The 15,797-nt window shown below is 38.0% G+C and overlaps 1 protein-coding gene and 1 long non-coding RNA gene across 2 annotated transcripts; both read right to left on the bottom strand.

The window, feature by feature from the left end:
- Positions 1 to 1,138: 1,138 nt before the first annotated feature.
- LOC138312520 (uncharacterized protein F54H12.2-like) lies at positions 1,139 to 2,443 on the bottom strand. Its single transcript, XM_069253361.1, has one exon. The coding sequence runs from the start codon at positions 2,441 to 2,443 to the stop codon at positions 1,139 to 1,141; it is 1,305 nt and encodes a 434-aa protein (XP_069109462.1).
- A 9,672-nt stretch (positions 2,444 to 12,115) lies between these two features.
- Positions 12,116 to 13,661, bottom strand: LOC138312519 (uncharacterized). Its single transcript, XR_011206975.1, has 2 exons — positions 13,183 to 13,661; positions 12,116 to 12,360 (listed from the first exon to the last, which is right to left on the bottom strand). It is a non-coding gene; the product is annotated as an uncharacterized lncRNA (long non-coding RNA).
- Between the last annotated feature and the right edge of the window lie 2,136 nt (positions 13,662 to 15,797).

Below are 15,797 nucleotides of genomic sequence, written 5' to 3' on the forward strand. Positions count from 1 at the left end.
GAGCGTGTCGAGGATCGCCTCCGAAGTACACCTCACGTTATATGGACTTACTCTGGTGGACATTCGTGGTATACTACATGAAGTCAATGGTCATCCAACATCATCTATCCACCACGGATATGGCTATAAGACTGAAGGTTGACGATTGGTTTCGCGCTGTTGGACTTTGTGGCAGGTAATAAACGAAAAGATTGCGGAGTTTGAATCAAAGTCGCCCACAGGCACGAATGAACGCATCATGGTGGAATCAGTTGGACGGAAACTGCGCGAAACCGTTAACAAACTTTCTGAGGAGAACTGTTACGGGTGTAGTATTCAACATCCCAGCCAACTACAGCACATGAACGAAGGTTGTCTGAGCGAGATGGCCGACAAGATTGCGGCACATTTCGACAAGGCGAAGAAAATCCTGGACTACTCGGACGTTTTAGCCTTGTTTATAAAGACAATGACTAAACAGAAAATGAATGTTCTAAAATGTGACTTCCTTGCGTTGTACGAGAAAGTGCTTGTGGAAAAGGAAGCGGAAATAAAGGAGAGTATGGGAGTACCGGAAGAGGAATTAAAATACATGAAGTGTTGAGTGTTCGATATGTGACTTTCTGATCAATGAAAGAAGTGTTGGACTTGATTTCTGTATAATAACAAATAAAAATATATTGCTTTAGATTTTATTAGTTTGTATTATATCCAATATATAAATCGAAACATGTCATATACGTACAAATCATTCGTCATGTAATCATCGCTAAACATTTTGACAAATTCTTTGACAGAACGCCCATATCTAATCCTCGATATCAGATACAGCACACAGTAACGCCCGCAAAGAGTCGAATTGTAACTCTGAATGCGGCGAATATTCTTTGTATAATGACCAAAAAGAAATGTTTCAATCTCGATGGGTATTTCGTTAGCTAATGGGTCAAAGACTTCTGGCACTTGATTTCTGTCAAAATGTATAGCGATCCAATGGCCGAGCTGTAATTGAGGTTTCGTGTTGACAACGAGACAAGCAGGAAAACGAGACAGTTTTACAGACAAAAGTGTATCAATCGAATACACACCGACGAATGCCCGTCTAAGAAGCGGGTCACTATTGACGATATCGTGTAACTGTTTGCTGTTCATATTATCTTCAACTTAGGATGACACTGCGAGACTGGTCTATTTCAAACATGTCATTGAATTCAGAATACACGATGCACGAAACTGTCTCTTTCAGAGACGAGTCAAAATTAATCTCCAGACGAACGTTGGCTTGATGGGACAGAGACAAGTACTGCTCGGTGCCGAATTGGGGTTGTATCTGGAAGCCGACCAAGGCGTATCCTTCTGGCCAGTCGTCACGATCGATACCGTTATTAGCGTCCAGGTCGGCTTTACCGGCGATCTCGTATAAGCTTCTATAAGCCGTGACGTAACACTGTCCGGATCCGGTCAGGTCGAGTTTGTGTGGTCGAGATGGAACACTGACATTGTTGACGTAAACGCCGATAGTGGATGCATTAAAAGGTTGAAAGTTGAATGGATTCTTGTCGTAGGAGCCGGTCAGTGCATCGGCCGAGACAAGTCCGACCACTATCTTAGTAGGTAGTTTTGACTGATACAAATTATCCCAAATAAAACTAGTTTGCCCTGTCGGTACAGAAGCCGTCTTAATCTCCGTCTTGACAAAAGGATACTTAGCCGGCGATATCTCCAGTGCTTTATTATGACCGACTAACACGCCGGGATTGACCTGTACCCGACATGCGCGAAATATCACTTCCTGTAGCTCTATTTGATAGTTAGGATTGCTCTCCCCCGACATCAGAACAAAGGCGTTCCTGTTTCTGTAGAGTTTTATCTCCACGTTGACTCCATTTAAGATATATCGGTCGAGGCGACACAGGTCCTCGGCAAGCGGACCAATTAGATCAACGGATAAGCTGCCTTTAGTGAATTCATTACGGCTGAACAAGCCGCTGTTGTTACCGTCGGGGTCGGTCTCGTCCATGCTGCCGGGCGTGTCCTGGTAATACAGTTGAGCGGAGAGTTGCGTTGCCTTCGTAGATGTACCATAGTTCAACAAACTCTGTATGTAGGCCTTATACGCGTAATTGCCCGAGTTTCCTGATAAGACCTTTCCCTGTAGCGACACGTCCACTTGCCCCCAGAGACTGTGTAGAGGTATATTTACGAATGCGGCGCTTTCGTTTGCAACCAACGGCGATCCATCTTGTTTGAGTATACGAGTCTTGACGAATAGTTGGCTTCTTCGTAGGTCCAGGTAATCGCTGGACTGTCCCGATATATGGAATTCGATCGGTCCACTGCCCGAGATTTGAGAGACTGGACGACAGTCGACAAAATACATCTTCTCTACACCAGTCTGGGTGGGTGGTAGAGAAAACAGCATGAGTTCTTTTGGTAGACCTTCGTTAAACTGCTCGGCCGTCATAGTGAAGTAAAGTTACTTCTCCGTGGCTTCTTTTTCTTGTTGTGCTTAGATTTCGTAGGACTCTTTCGTTTTTCTCCCTTTTCTCGACGCAATTCCGAACGAGCCTGTTCCACTACTTGCTGAGTGGGCGAGACGATCTGCACAGAGGAGGGTTGATCTTGTTTCTGTTGTTGATGATGCTCGTCTCGTCCTACAGGTACAATGTAAGATGGAATGGATGAAGAGTGTCCGAGACTTCCACCAATCTGTATCCTATTGTCGTGTCGGGGCAGAGTAGTTTTAGCTGAGCGAATGAAAAATCTCGTCCACTTATCCACGTCCGGCAGGTAAACTGTCATGTTTTTTTTTTTTTTTTTTATAGTAGGAATGGATAGGTTTTAAAATGAAGCGTTAAAGTGGTGGGTTTTGTTAGTACCACTGCGTCCGCGTTTTCTTCAGTTTTAATCCAGATTTCTAATTTTACCCCCCCCCCCCACCACCCCCCCCCCCCCCCCCCCTCCCCCCAAGAAAATGGTTTATTGTAAAATTAGTATAATTTTATGAAAAAAGAAAGTCTAGTTATAACTGGAATTGCCTTATACTGTTAATTTTCAGTAAATACCATTTCAGCACTCATAAATATATGAATTTGTTCTTTCTTTAAAAATCATAATACTACGGAATCACAAGATAGAGTATGCATGGTAATAGTATAGGTACAGTCAATATATACCTGGTACATGTACATTTATACTTGTAGGTACTAGGTAAATACGTGCAGGTACACTGTATAATTGCATATTAAAGTTGATTAGTGGATAAAAAATGGATGCAATAGGGCCTAAGGAGGTAGTACAGGTTCATTTAATCACAACAATACTGAACACACACAATTTTAAAGATTCTTACAATTTCTATGAAAATAAATGAATCCACATTTTTTTCAATTCAGGATCACTTGGAATATGAATTATCTATACATGTATGTGTATACATGGCCTCACATTGACAAATTGATATTAGTTTTGATGCTATGCACTGACCATCAGTTGGTATATCAATATTGATCCCAAAACACAGTTTTCAGAAATGCAGAATTTGTCATACTTGTAAGAATTAGAATATATATATAATATATATATTATTATATTTTATAAAATTGCAACTTCAAATCAAGAATACAACAACACTTTTAATGTAAATAGAAAAGATGGAGAGAGAGAATAAATGAAATATTTGTGAGCAATGTCTTCTATATAATGAAAGATCTAGGATGTACATGTAATACATATATTATATTTTTTCCATGACTGCATGTGACATTAAATCCCCATGGTGATTCTCAACACTGATCCAGTTTATTGCTGTTTTTGTGTAATGAACTCTATTAACTATGAAATTAGTATTTTTGAGGAACCTGCAAATCTGGACTGCTTACATGTAAGTCATGCATCTGTTTATACAATGTTGAGGAACCATTTAAAAAAAAATCTACTGAGATCGATACTGCTTACATGTAAGTAACATGCATCTGTACTAAGTAATTTCAGTACATTTGTATGTCATTGTCTTGGGAAATGTTCACTGGTCTGTTGTTCGTTTATCTCAATTTGATTTAAGACAAAAGTACATTCATATGAGTTGTACATGTAGGTTATCTTACAATCTTATTGATAAAATAAAAAAAAAAGTTAATGGGCTCGGACGACGTTCCTTCCTATAAATCCGGATCGATTAAAACCCCCAACCAAGCACCTGCCTGGTAGATCGTTTTAGTCAGCAACGTTGAGGCTTGCGCAATGGTAATAAATTAACACAAAAGACGTAATCTGTAGGATAAAGGGTCGAAAACCCAGAATTTTGTACGTATGTTTGCTAATTTCCTATGAAATGGTGAACAATATATCATATCAGATTCAAAAGTATGTGCGTATCTGCGCATGTTAGCTTAATAAAAGAGTTACGATATGGAAATGGATCCGAATAATTTTAGTGATATAGAGATTTCATTTAATGCGTTACTTTAATGAAGAACAGATAGGTCAATATTAGCATAAAATAGCCGTCCGAATGGCTCAACCAGCACCCACAAAGACTATCATTTACGGAAAACCCCTTTCTTACCAAGAAGTTGTTCGAAAGGCGTAAATTGTGAATATAATTCTGTGACCTTGGATCGAAGTTCACAAATGTCAAGAGTCCTTAAATTAGTCATTTCAAATTATCAATTGTATTTTCATATCACCAATAGTAATTTAAAATTTTAACTTTTTTCCCTGTGAAGACAGTAACTAGGTAAAGTATTATTTGAAGGGGTAAACCCAAATCATTCACGTAGGGTATATTATCAAATCTAGGCCAATCAGATCCTATAAGGGGTATGGTCAACGAGTAAATTGTTTTAAAAATGGTAAGCAGTAATAGGGGCGTATATTGATCACGCTGTGCGGGCAATGAATTAATGTCATCTGACTATTGATATTAGACAATAGAGGTAACCCCCTTATACACTAGATGTTTTAGATGGGAAGCAAACAACATTATTGGTAAATGGTTTAAAGATATTTAGCCTTTTTATCGCTGTTACCTTCAATGAATAAAGGTCAACCCCCTGGTCATTCACTTTAAATGAAGGTAATCCTTCAATCATTCATCTTAATTACAACCCCAATATCAGTCCTTTAATTGACTCCATACGGTGTAAGTCTTACATACTGACAAGTAAATTGTTAATACCTATTTAAAAATTGTAAATCATTAATTGACCCCTGTGACCTGGAATGAAATCAAGTCAATTCATTTGAACAAACTTAGTTGTTGATTCCTTTATAACTAAAGAGCAATGTCATACAGACTCAATATCAATTTCTAGGTCCCTTTAGTAATAACAAGAAGTTGTTCACGTAAGATTTTAGCCATTTTTACTTACACTGTGACATTTCAATGAATTGTTCAAAGTTTTTCAATTCAAACCTGTAGACCTTCATGATTTTCAGTTCAACAGGCCTAATGATCATCAGGAATCCTAGGCAATCAATATCAAAGCGTTTCGGCCTCTTAATTTTCAATAGGATTATTAGCCTTTGGACATATCCTGTGACAATACCAGGTCACGTACGAGGTGAACTATTGACTTTAGGTTATTCACCTTTTACCAACAAACATCTTTGGTAGCATGTTAGGACATTATAGCTTATACATAGCACGGTGTAGGCCAAACATCAGTCGTAGGGCCTTTCAGTTTTGAATTACAGGTTTTGTTTTACATTAGAGATAATACCTCAAGGGAAAATCATGTACGGACCAACACGATATCGCATGGCATTTTGATGGAGTTTTTATCGGATTACTTATTAAGATATAATACTATTGGAGGAGTTATCTCATTTAAATAACGACTATATCAATGAACCTTACCAGTCCCACTGAATCTTGTTTTTTCAATTTAATGTTTACCCTCATATTTACTGAATTTCATATTGATAGGTACCCCCTGGTGAAAATCTGTTGAAATTTAATTGCATAGAATACTGATATGTATATTTACTGTAGATCATAATTTGGTAACGTTAGTGGTTCACACTATACCAACATACAAGTTGTTAATACCATTACCACGGTGTCCTGTTCTGTACATAAAACTGTAAGAGAATCCAGGAGTTGTACTACATTGTTTTAACTAGACGTGGATACTGGTTTTAGAAACTCCAATTATGATGGAACTATACATATATTTGCATTTTATTATGTGCAGAGTTAATTTAAAATAAATGATCACCTCAAACTAGTAGACGTTTGTTATTACAAGGTTGGAACCAGGGAGCATGTCACCTTTGTACAGACAGTCACGTTGATAAGATGTTTTTTAAGAAATTTATTTATCGTATAACTGGTATCAACTACATCAGTTTGTTATTGCAACATGTAATTTTTGGTGTATGGTCCCTAGTGCGTATGTGGGACTTAATACCAGATGTGATCATTGCATCCTAGTAGACAATGCCAGTGATGAATACAATCACGTGGTATTGTTTAGCTACACCACATTCCCGGAGTTACTAGGGTTTGGTGACCATTGCGCGGATTACTTACTAATAACGTTCATAGGTATCAATCCCTGGTGACTGGGCTGTAGGATAAACAGAATTTGATAAGTATGGGGCCCGTGACCCTGTGGATACTTATGAGTGAGAGCGAGTGGGGGTGAGAGGGACGCTTTAAAAAAAACTGAAGACCGATTTAGAGATTGAACAAGCAACACCACTTAGCTCTGTATAGCCAAGTATATCAACAGACCAACAGCTAACTGGTAAGAAAATACCATATTGGCGACGAGGTTTATTGTGTTGGAACGGGGCGACCAGAGGGATACCCAGAGGAAAAGTTTGGACTAAAAACACCTCGCCTATATCCCTTTGAAACGATATCGTGTCGTTGTACCAGATTACGTATATGGGGATAATATATGTTCCTGGTTATCAATATCAGAAAGATCGGAATTTTCTTTCTTCAACAAATTTGTTTGATATTTTAACAAATTGATTTTTGCAAATTTAAGCGATAACGTGAAATTTGCTCAACAATTTTTGGCTTGGAGTTTTCCCGCCATACTGTCACTTGACAGCACGGGCGGTGACGTCATTGTCATTGAACTTCCGGTGTAAACAAACCGTATAACAAAACTTGGCTATTGTTTTGGAATCGATTTTCGACCAAAACGTTCCAGCACACTGTGATAACATAGTGTGGTTACAAGTTCAAAACAAATATTATATCTGCGTTAATTTCATTAAATAATTTTCAGAAGAATTTCATCACAAACCTTCAGCATTTGTTAATATTTGTTATTGTGTGATATGTTGTAATACTTTTGATTTGTATACTATTTCCACCCATCAGTTATATATTATATTTCGACCTGTTGATTACTACACCTTGCTATGGACAGAGCATCTGAAATCTGATGTATTGATACAAGCAATATTATATTATACACAGAATTATTTCAGGAACCCCAAAATTATTACTTTATCAACTACATTCCAAGTTGACTAATAAGCGAAAGCGCTATTGGTTAGCAAATTATAGAATTTCATTGATAAGCAGTACTTTACGGATAAGCGACATCGCTGTCTGTTAACATCTTATAGCAAATCATTGATAGACTGTAATGTGACTGATAAGCGACATCGCTATTGGTTAATATATTGTAAAAAAAAAAAGAGAATCATTGATAGACTGTAATGTGACTGATAAGCGACATCGCTATCTGTTAGAAGTCTTATTAACATTGTCGTTGTTAAAAAAAAAAAAAAAAAAAAAAAAATGTACAATTTTCTTTGAAATAAATTTCCTTTTCATTGTTTCATCTTGTTTCTTACACACATTACAACATGGCAAAAGTTCGCATTAATTTCTGCAAGGCGACAGATTTACTAGCTCTACCTAATGTTGGAAGGAAAGTGGCAGACAATATCGTAGCGTTTCGGAGAACAATAGGAAACATTACTTTCGATAATATTTTCACAATTCCGAGACTACGAGTGGATGCAGCTTTTTTAGGTCTGGTGGATTTTACACCAAATAGACATTTTGGGAAGCTCAAAGAATATACCGACACCCCAGCCACAGACCAGAAACAATTTGTGGAGGATGTTTCGGACTTTTTAAGGTACAAGGGTCAACAGCCTACATCTGCACCTGGGTTTAAATCCATGTTGAATAACCAACAAGACGATTATGACGATTGTGAGCAGGACAGCAAGGGCCAAACCGAATACGGTTATGAATCTGAGGAAGAGGAGGAGGACAGCTATAATGCGTCTTCACACAAACAACAAGGAATGACACCACGAAGAAAGCAGGTTCATAGGAGGGCAGAGGAGAGAAAGCCAGTATGCTCTCAGGGGTTTAAACCGTTGACACTTCCGAAGAATCTCCAATTTGATGGACGCTCCAGTTGGCTTTTATTTCGCCAGAAATTCACAAGCTTTGCAGATACTTGCAATTGGAGTGATGAGGAGAGGAAGCATGCACTTTGCTGGAGTTTGAGTGGTAAGGCTGGCGACTACTACAGCCTTCTGATGGAGATGAATGGGGACATACCCTATGGTAAACTAATGGCAGAGTTTGATCGACGGTTCAAAGTAGATGAACTACCCGAGACATTGCAAGCGAAATTTTCCGCAGCATTTCAGGAGGAGGGTGAACCTCTGCAAGAATGGGCGGATAGGGTACTGACCTTGGCAGTGAAAGCATACAAGGGAATGCCTGATAAATGGGTTCGAAAAACCGCTGTAATGCAGTTTTGTCTGGGATGTACGGACAAGGCGGCCGGACAACATACATGCATGAAGAAGCATAATAGTATAGAGTCGGCAATGGAGGAAATAGAATGGTTCCAGTGTATCCGACGTTCAAATAAAGGGAAGCACACCACCAAGTCTAAGGCGGATCCAATAAGTCCGTCAATATACCAAGCCAGGTGTGAACCGGACAGTGAGCTGGACTATGAGGCAGAGGAAGGCGCTCCAACATATGTTAGGGAGGTGAAGCAAAAGAAGCCAAGGGAAAGCCAGGGGTCAATATTACCTCCTATCCTTAAGAAAGGGGATGCACGAAGCAGCATGGAAAAAAGGGTGGATAATTTGGAAAGTGTGGTGGATTCCTTAAAGGCGGAATTTCAGAGATCTTCTGGGAGAGTGGAGTATAAGATGGACGCATTGTCTGCCAAGATGGTTAATTTGCTCACTGAGATGAGGAGCAGGAGACGATCTCCAAGCCGAAGCCAATCGCCTGATCGGACCCAACAGAGGGAGGGATGTTTCCACTGTCACCAGTCAGGACACTTTGAGAAGGACTGTCCAGCCTTGCAAGAATCACGAAGAGTGCAGTTTGAACAAGAAGATTTAAACGACAAAGGGTTGGTATCGGCGGCCGGATTACCGACCCAAGCGTAGGCAACATGTCCACAGACATAAAGGCCATTTCAGAAAATCTTGACACAACCGATTACGGGGTGTCACATTCTTTGACCGTTGAGCAGGAGGAATCTGAAATTGAACAGACAGGGTCAAGTGAGGGCTCTACCACCAGCTCGGTTGTCTGTAATGAACAGGAAGAAAGGGAAGTGGTAGACTCACCAACAAATAAGGAGAGTGATGAAGATGTGGGGACGCTTGTAATTAACCGTGTCGAGTCAAACGCGCTATATCACACTACAGTACAACTAGTAAGCAGAACAATTGACGCAATTGTGGATACAGCAGCGGAGTCAACTATTATCTCCGAGCAAGTTTATGAGTCATTGAATCCTCAGCCACCTACGCTATGTCACATGAAGTTCATGACCGCAGGAAAGGACATGGTTATGCTAGGCCGCAAAATAGGACCTGTGAAACTACGAGGTGGGTCAACGGTGTTTAACGAAATTATACACGTGACACCAATAGTTGATGACATTGTGCCGATCTCAGTGGTGGACACTGATGGAAGAGAGTGGGACCCTGGAGGGACGGAGGACAGGACCACAGTAACTGTGGAGGTATATAACCAACAACCTGCAAATGGACAGTTGGGTATACGGAAGGTATCCATCATGTCGGAGGCTGGTTCGGTAGTTTGGATGCTACAATCGGAGAACGGCATGGAAGCATGTTGGGGATTTCCGTGCGAGGAAATTCGTCAAGAGCAAAGAGAGGGACTCCGATCGATTCCCAAGGAGAACCTTCTGATTGAGACAGACGCACCATAGTTTCCACTATGCCAGCAACATCAATGGAGTGCCCCTCATTTCCTGAACAGGACAGCTCAGGCTGTGGCAGATGTCCTTGAAGACATGACTGTTGAGGAGGTGATGGAGTTAACGGAAAGGAATGGTGTCCGATTTTTCGGTCCCTGCTAGGGTGAGAACCGATTCCGGGCTCCCCTACCAAATGCGCCAATTTTACCTGGAGCGACATCGCATACCAGCTACCATTAGCGATTCCGCATATGACATTGGGAGCGACAACAACAGACCCACTCTCAGCGACATCGCAGGAAGTTCAGGGTATGTTATCAATTCTGGTCAACAAGATATTTACCACAGATCAAACTTATTGCCCCCAGCATCCCAAAAAGAAAATTGGGGAGAGTGTGGTATAATTATGGTAAGGCCAATGGAGATCAAGCGTCCGAGTGAGAGCGAGTGGGGGTGAGAGGGACGCTTTTAAAAAAAACTGAAGACCGATTTAGAGATTGAACAAGCAACACCACTTAGCTCTGTATAGCCAAGTATATCAACAGACCAACAGCTAACTGGTAAGAAAATACCATATGTTCAATTATTCGTGTAGTTTTTTGCAGAGATTTAATTAAATTATCTATGTCTCTGGTTGTTGTTTTTTTTTTTTTTTTTTGTAAACAATATTTGAGTTCTGGAGAGAGATGACATGAATGTCCAGCTGGAAGGAAAGAAACTTTTATGATGTATATGTATCGTACAATGTATATATGTAAACGTACATTCCATGTAGCTGCTATAGAATTACAACTAGGAAATTCTCTCAAACATTGATAATATTTAATTCTTTACATTCATGTAGGCCTATGCTGTGAGAATTAACACATCATATATATTTCCAGAAAACATATATGCCTACATGTATGTTACTTTCCTTTTCTGTTGTTTCCTGTTCTTTTTTGTGCTCTGGAGAAAAAGATGATTGAGTTGAAGAAAAGTAATTAATTAAGAGAAATGTGTACCACAGTACTTTGTCTGTAGCCGAGGGGTTCTATACTGTTTTAATAGTCCAGTAATTAATAATTAAATTGAAAATTTCAAAATTAAGATGAAATTGTAAATTCCATTTTTGAATGAAGTGGTTCCCCTCCTTTGAGAGTACACAGTGTGTATACCCTTTTTGGTTTTTAGGAATAATACCTGAATAGGAACCTGAAATAACATGACAATCAATCAGGTATGTGTGTGTTGGGGGGTGGGGGGCTAAAAGACAGAAGAATCATGAGGTTGGGAAGTTGTAACTTGAGTGGGGGGTTGAAATATAGAATAGCTACAGATAACTGGAAGTGGAAGGGTGCTTTATCATTGATCTGGTCATTGCATATTTGGGGTTTACATGGCTTTTTTTTGGTTATTTAGTCTCATTGATTTTGGAGCAACTTTGAATCCATATGGTACTGTATATCTTTCTTTTTTCCATGTGTAGCTATTTCTTCTGTATTTCACCCTTCGCCCAAGTCACAACTTCCCAATAGGTACCACTTTTTTGTTTAGAACTCATATCAAAGACAGATGTACATAGTACTACATACTACATTTTAGTCTATGTGTTTGTAATCACTGTTACTACAGTATTAATACATAAATGGTCTATGTACAAGTTACACATAGACAATAAATGTGAAATTTGGTTCAGACAAAAAGATTTTTAACATTTCAGATAACTTGCTAGTTTTATGGTTTTATTTATATGTTGAGTCTACTCTCTTGTAAAGTAGAATTTAGAAATCCTAAGACAATGGTATCTATATTGCTATATGTAAAAAAAATCCTTATATTTTAAAAGTAATTGAAAAGCTATCTCACAAGCCCTGACAAACAAATGGGCAAGCATATGGATGCAAGAATTATAATCACTGGATCTAGAGGACTAATATAAACAAATATTTCTACAAAGTTAAACAATGAAAAAGTATTGCATCATAATTTTATTTAATGATTACATTTGAAAGGAACATTTAATAAATTAATACTGTTTAAATGTTCTGTTCATGATCTTCTAGGTCCATATTGGAAAAGTTTACTTTCAAGAGCACTCAAATCAACATTCTTCAGTCTTCATATGATGCTAATTGTATGTATTTGTATACATACAGTTGTATACAGGTCCAAGGGATGAACTTTATGTATTCATGTCACTATGCATGCATGGTGCCTGAAAAAAAGAACCAACAATTTTTTATATCTGTTGAATGTGACAAAAATTGAAATGATCAATTTCAAATATATATAAATGAATAAATGTAGGTTCATTCTACAGGTTTTTTTTTTATTTTAGAGAAAACATTTTATAAGTTGTGAATGTTTCACTAATGCATTTGATAGAATCAAATATTGTTTCAAAAAAGATACAAAATTCATTATCTATAGTTCCAACAAAAATTCAGAATAATTATAAATGATACATGGCTGCAGTACATTTCAACTCTGTAAAGTTTGTCATATACACATGTACAAACACTATTTATTATTATGACCAGAAATAATACTGTATGTGTCCTCCAAATATATCTAAAGAACAAGCTAAAACCTACATGTACATATGTATATGTGTATATCAGAACATATACAATACAATTTTACCAATTAACCTACAATGTAAATCCTATATACAATGTATGTGTATAACACTACCAGAACATGTACAGAACAAAAATTTACAAATTAAAAATCTATAAATATATACATCAGAACTGTATGAATTGACCGGTAGCATAATATTATAGATTAATTGAAACAAATCTTAGCTTGATAATGCACTAGCGGTTACATTCTAACTGTACATGCATTACAACGGTACATTTTATAAATATACAGGGCATTCATTACCCCTAAAGAGGCCCCACTAAAGAACCGCTATTTACCCCAGGGTTACGTTTTACGCGATTGGGGAACAGGTATGAAACATGTGACCACTCATTTATGAAAAAATACTGCTAGGGACTATTTACATAATGATCAAAATACGAAGACTCACTCACTATCAGCTGAGCAGGGAGTACCGGGTAGTAGGCCTAGGTACGTACAGTAGCGGTCCGGAGCCGCGTGCTCGTTTGAACTGTTCTCTTCACTATAACAAGTTGTATTAACACTGTCCATGCGTTGTAATGTTTACCGAGTCAGTTGTTGGGATTGTCGCTGCTCCATTGCCTTTCCTTTCGCATTTTAGGTGAGTCAGTTGGTTGTTTTGGCGGAAACATTTTGGTTCAAAACTACGGTAGCCATGTTTTGTTTACTACGGAGAGTGGTGGGTGTTGCGCATGCGTTAAGGTTGAACTGCACTCATAGCCGGTCGGGAGGACTTTTAGGATTCCCATAGATATTATTATTTTCTTCGCATGTACAGCGATTTTGACGGAAAGTTTTATTTTTCTAATTCATAAGAAATTATACCGGATATATTAATACCATTTTTACCGATTTTACAGTCACTTGCCCGACTATTCGCTTTAATATAAAATTTATATATCTGAAGATACGTCAAATAGCATGTAAGATAGAAAATTCTTGTTCTTTTCAGACCATACCGAACTCACCCTCTGTCCTGGTGTAGGTAGTGTCTGGCAGGGACAAGGTTATCGAGGTACTTGGGCCGTCTGCAATATCGGTATGTGTACAAATATTTTCTAGGAACCACTGGTGGATCTGTTATTGTTGCATTCCCATAATGACTATGAATATGATTAATTAGGAAATTGGATTGAAATGTAGGTTTAATTTTGAATATGGAAAACAAACTTTGAAAATATGAAAATGAAATGGTCAAATATGAACCTTTCATAAGTTTTAGTGTATCACTCGCGGTAATCAAAAATGGTAAACCTAGGGATAGTTTCCATGATAGGTCACAACATAGCTGAGCTGCCTTTAAACGACATAAAAAAACTGTGAAATAGAACAGACTACAATTTTGACATATGCTAAAACTTTTCATTTTGGTCTATAATTAAACATCCCTTGGTTTGATTTATTACAGATACATGTACTTTACAAATATCATATATTTTAGACTTCATTCCTGGTTTAATACGTACAGTCGACAATAACGTTGATGTTAACACTGACGTCACTGCCGTGTACATTATTGGCCGTACACCTGTATACGCCCGTCTGACCACGCTGTATGTTGGTGAGCTGGAGACTTGACCCTGTTGTATAGGACTGTCCATCCTTTGTCCAGCTGTAGGTACAGGCCGGGTTGCAGTCAGCAGAACACGTGATGGTGGGGATAGTTTGTCCCTCCGTAGGAGTATAGGTCACAGTCGTGGAGTCAGACTTACAGTGGATGGTCCGTCTATGTGGATGAAAATACTTGAAAGTTCATGTGATATTATACAAGCGAATGTTGTCTTCGAGTAAAAAGATCCATTGACTTCAGTGTTCATTCTGTTTGGTCCCTGCATTTCACCAAGGACCAATAATTGAAAAGTATTAGTGTAATCATCGATCCAAAAGGTCTTCGTTTCTATTCTCAAAGATTTCTAGAGGTCAATCTGTACCCATTTTGCCACAAACATTCCATCTGCTATTTGATACATTACCAGCTTTTAGTTATTTTATGGTATTTAACAAATAATGCGCAATAATGTTTTCTATAACTAAACTATTATTATATAAATAAATATATATATATAAATGACCGATTCTTGGGGATAACGATGATTACGCAAGATCATGGAAACCCACAATATGTATGAAGTAATTAAATTATGTATGAAGTAATTAAATCCTTCAATCTATCAATATCATTTGATTCTACATTTAAAGTAAACCATTAACTAAAATTGTGGTTACCTATATAACCCTCCAGGGGAAATCTGAGACTTAAGTGTTGTGAATTTTGTTTTTGTTTTGTTTTTAAAAGGACCTTAGGACCCTCTGTAAAAGGTAGTTGAGTCTCCCATATATTCAGAGTCATCAAGATAATTTAAGAAATGTTTGGAACATGGTTAAGACGTCAAACGATATAATACAAATGTATGTCCTACAAGTCTTCCTCCAATGTATGTAAAATTAGACTTGTAAATCCCTTCCACAACTATTCTCTTTGAATTAAAATTAGAATTGTAATTCTGCTTTAATTCGATGCTCTTTGATATGCTGCAATACAAGATCTAACAAATTCCCTTTCCGGCTCATTTCAGCATTACTTCTTTGCTTAGCCAATCGCCATGTCGACAATGAAATATTCGGTATGTTCGAGTCTCTCGAAGTATAAACGACTGATATAGCATCCCGAGATGCTCCGATTATATTCCAAAGGTATGCTGAGGTGACCTCTGAGTTTTTAGATCCTGTATTGGCGCGCATCGAGATCTTAGCCGTATTAGATTGGTCGTGCTCGACATGGGAGCGACATGGAGAACATTACATACATTACATACTGTCAACTGTTTTATTTGAATAATATAACTTGAAGGAACATCTAACTTTAACAAATGTATCATTTTAAAATTAAAATTATTTCCAATCACATAACAATGTTATAGACTAAAACGCTGGCATCTGTTTCTAAACACATATGAAATTTAAAATGATAAGTTATGTTCTTAATATAGCAAGGCAGATTATATTTCTAATATAGTTTTACTT

The sequence above is a fragment of the Argopecten irradians genome, unplaced genomic scaffold (assembly GCF_041381155.1).
Source record: "Argopecten irradians isolate NY unplaced genomic scaffold, Ai_NY scaffold_0353, whole genome shotgun sequence".
Classification (NCBI taxonomy): domain Eukaryota; kingdom Metazoa; phylum Mollusca; class Bivalvia; order Pectinida; family Pectinidae; genus Argopecten; species Argopecten irradians.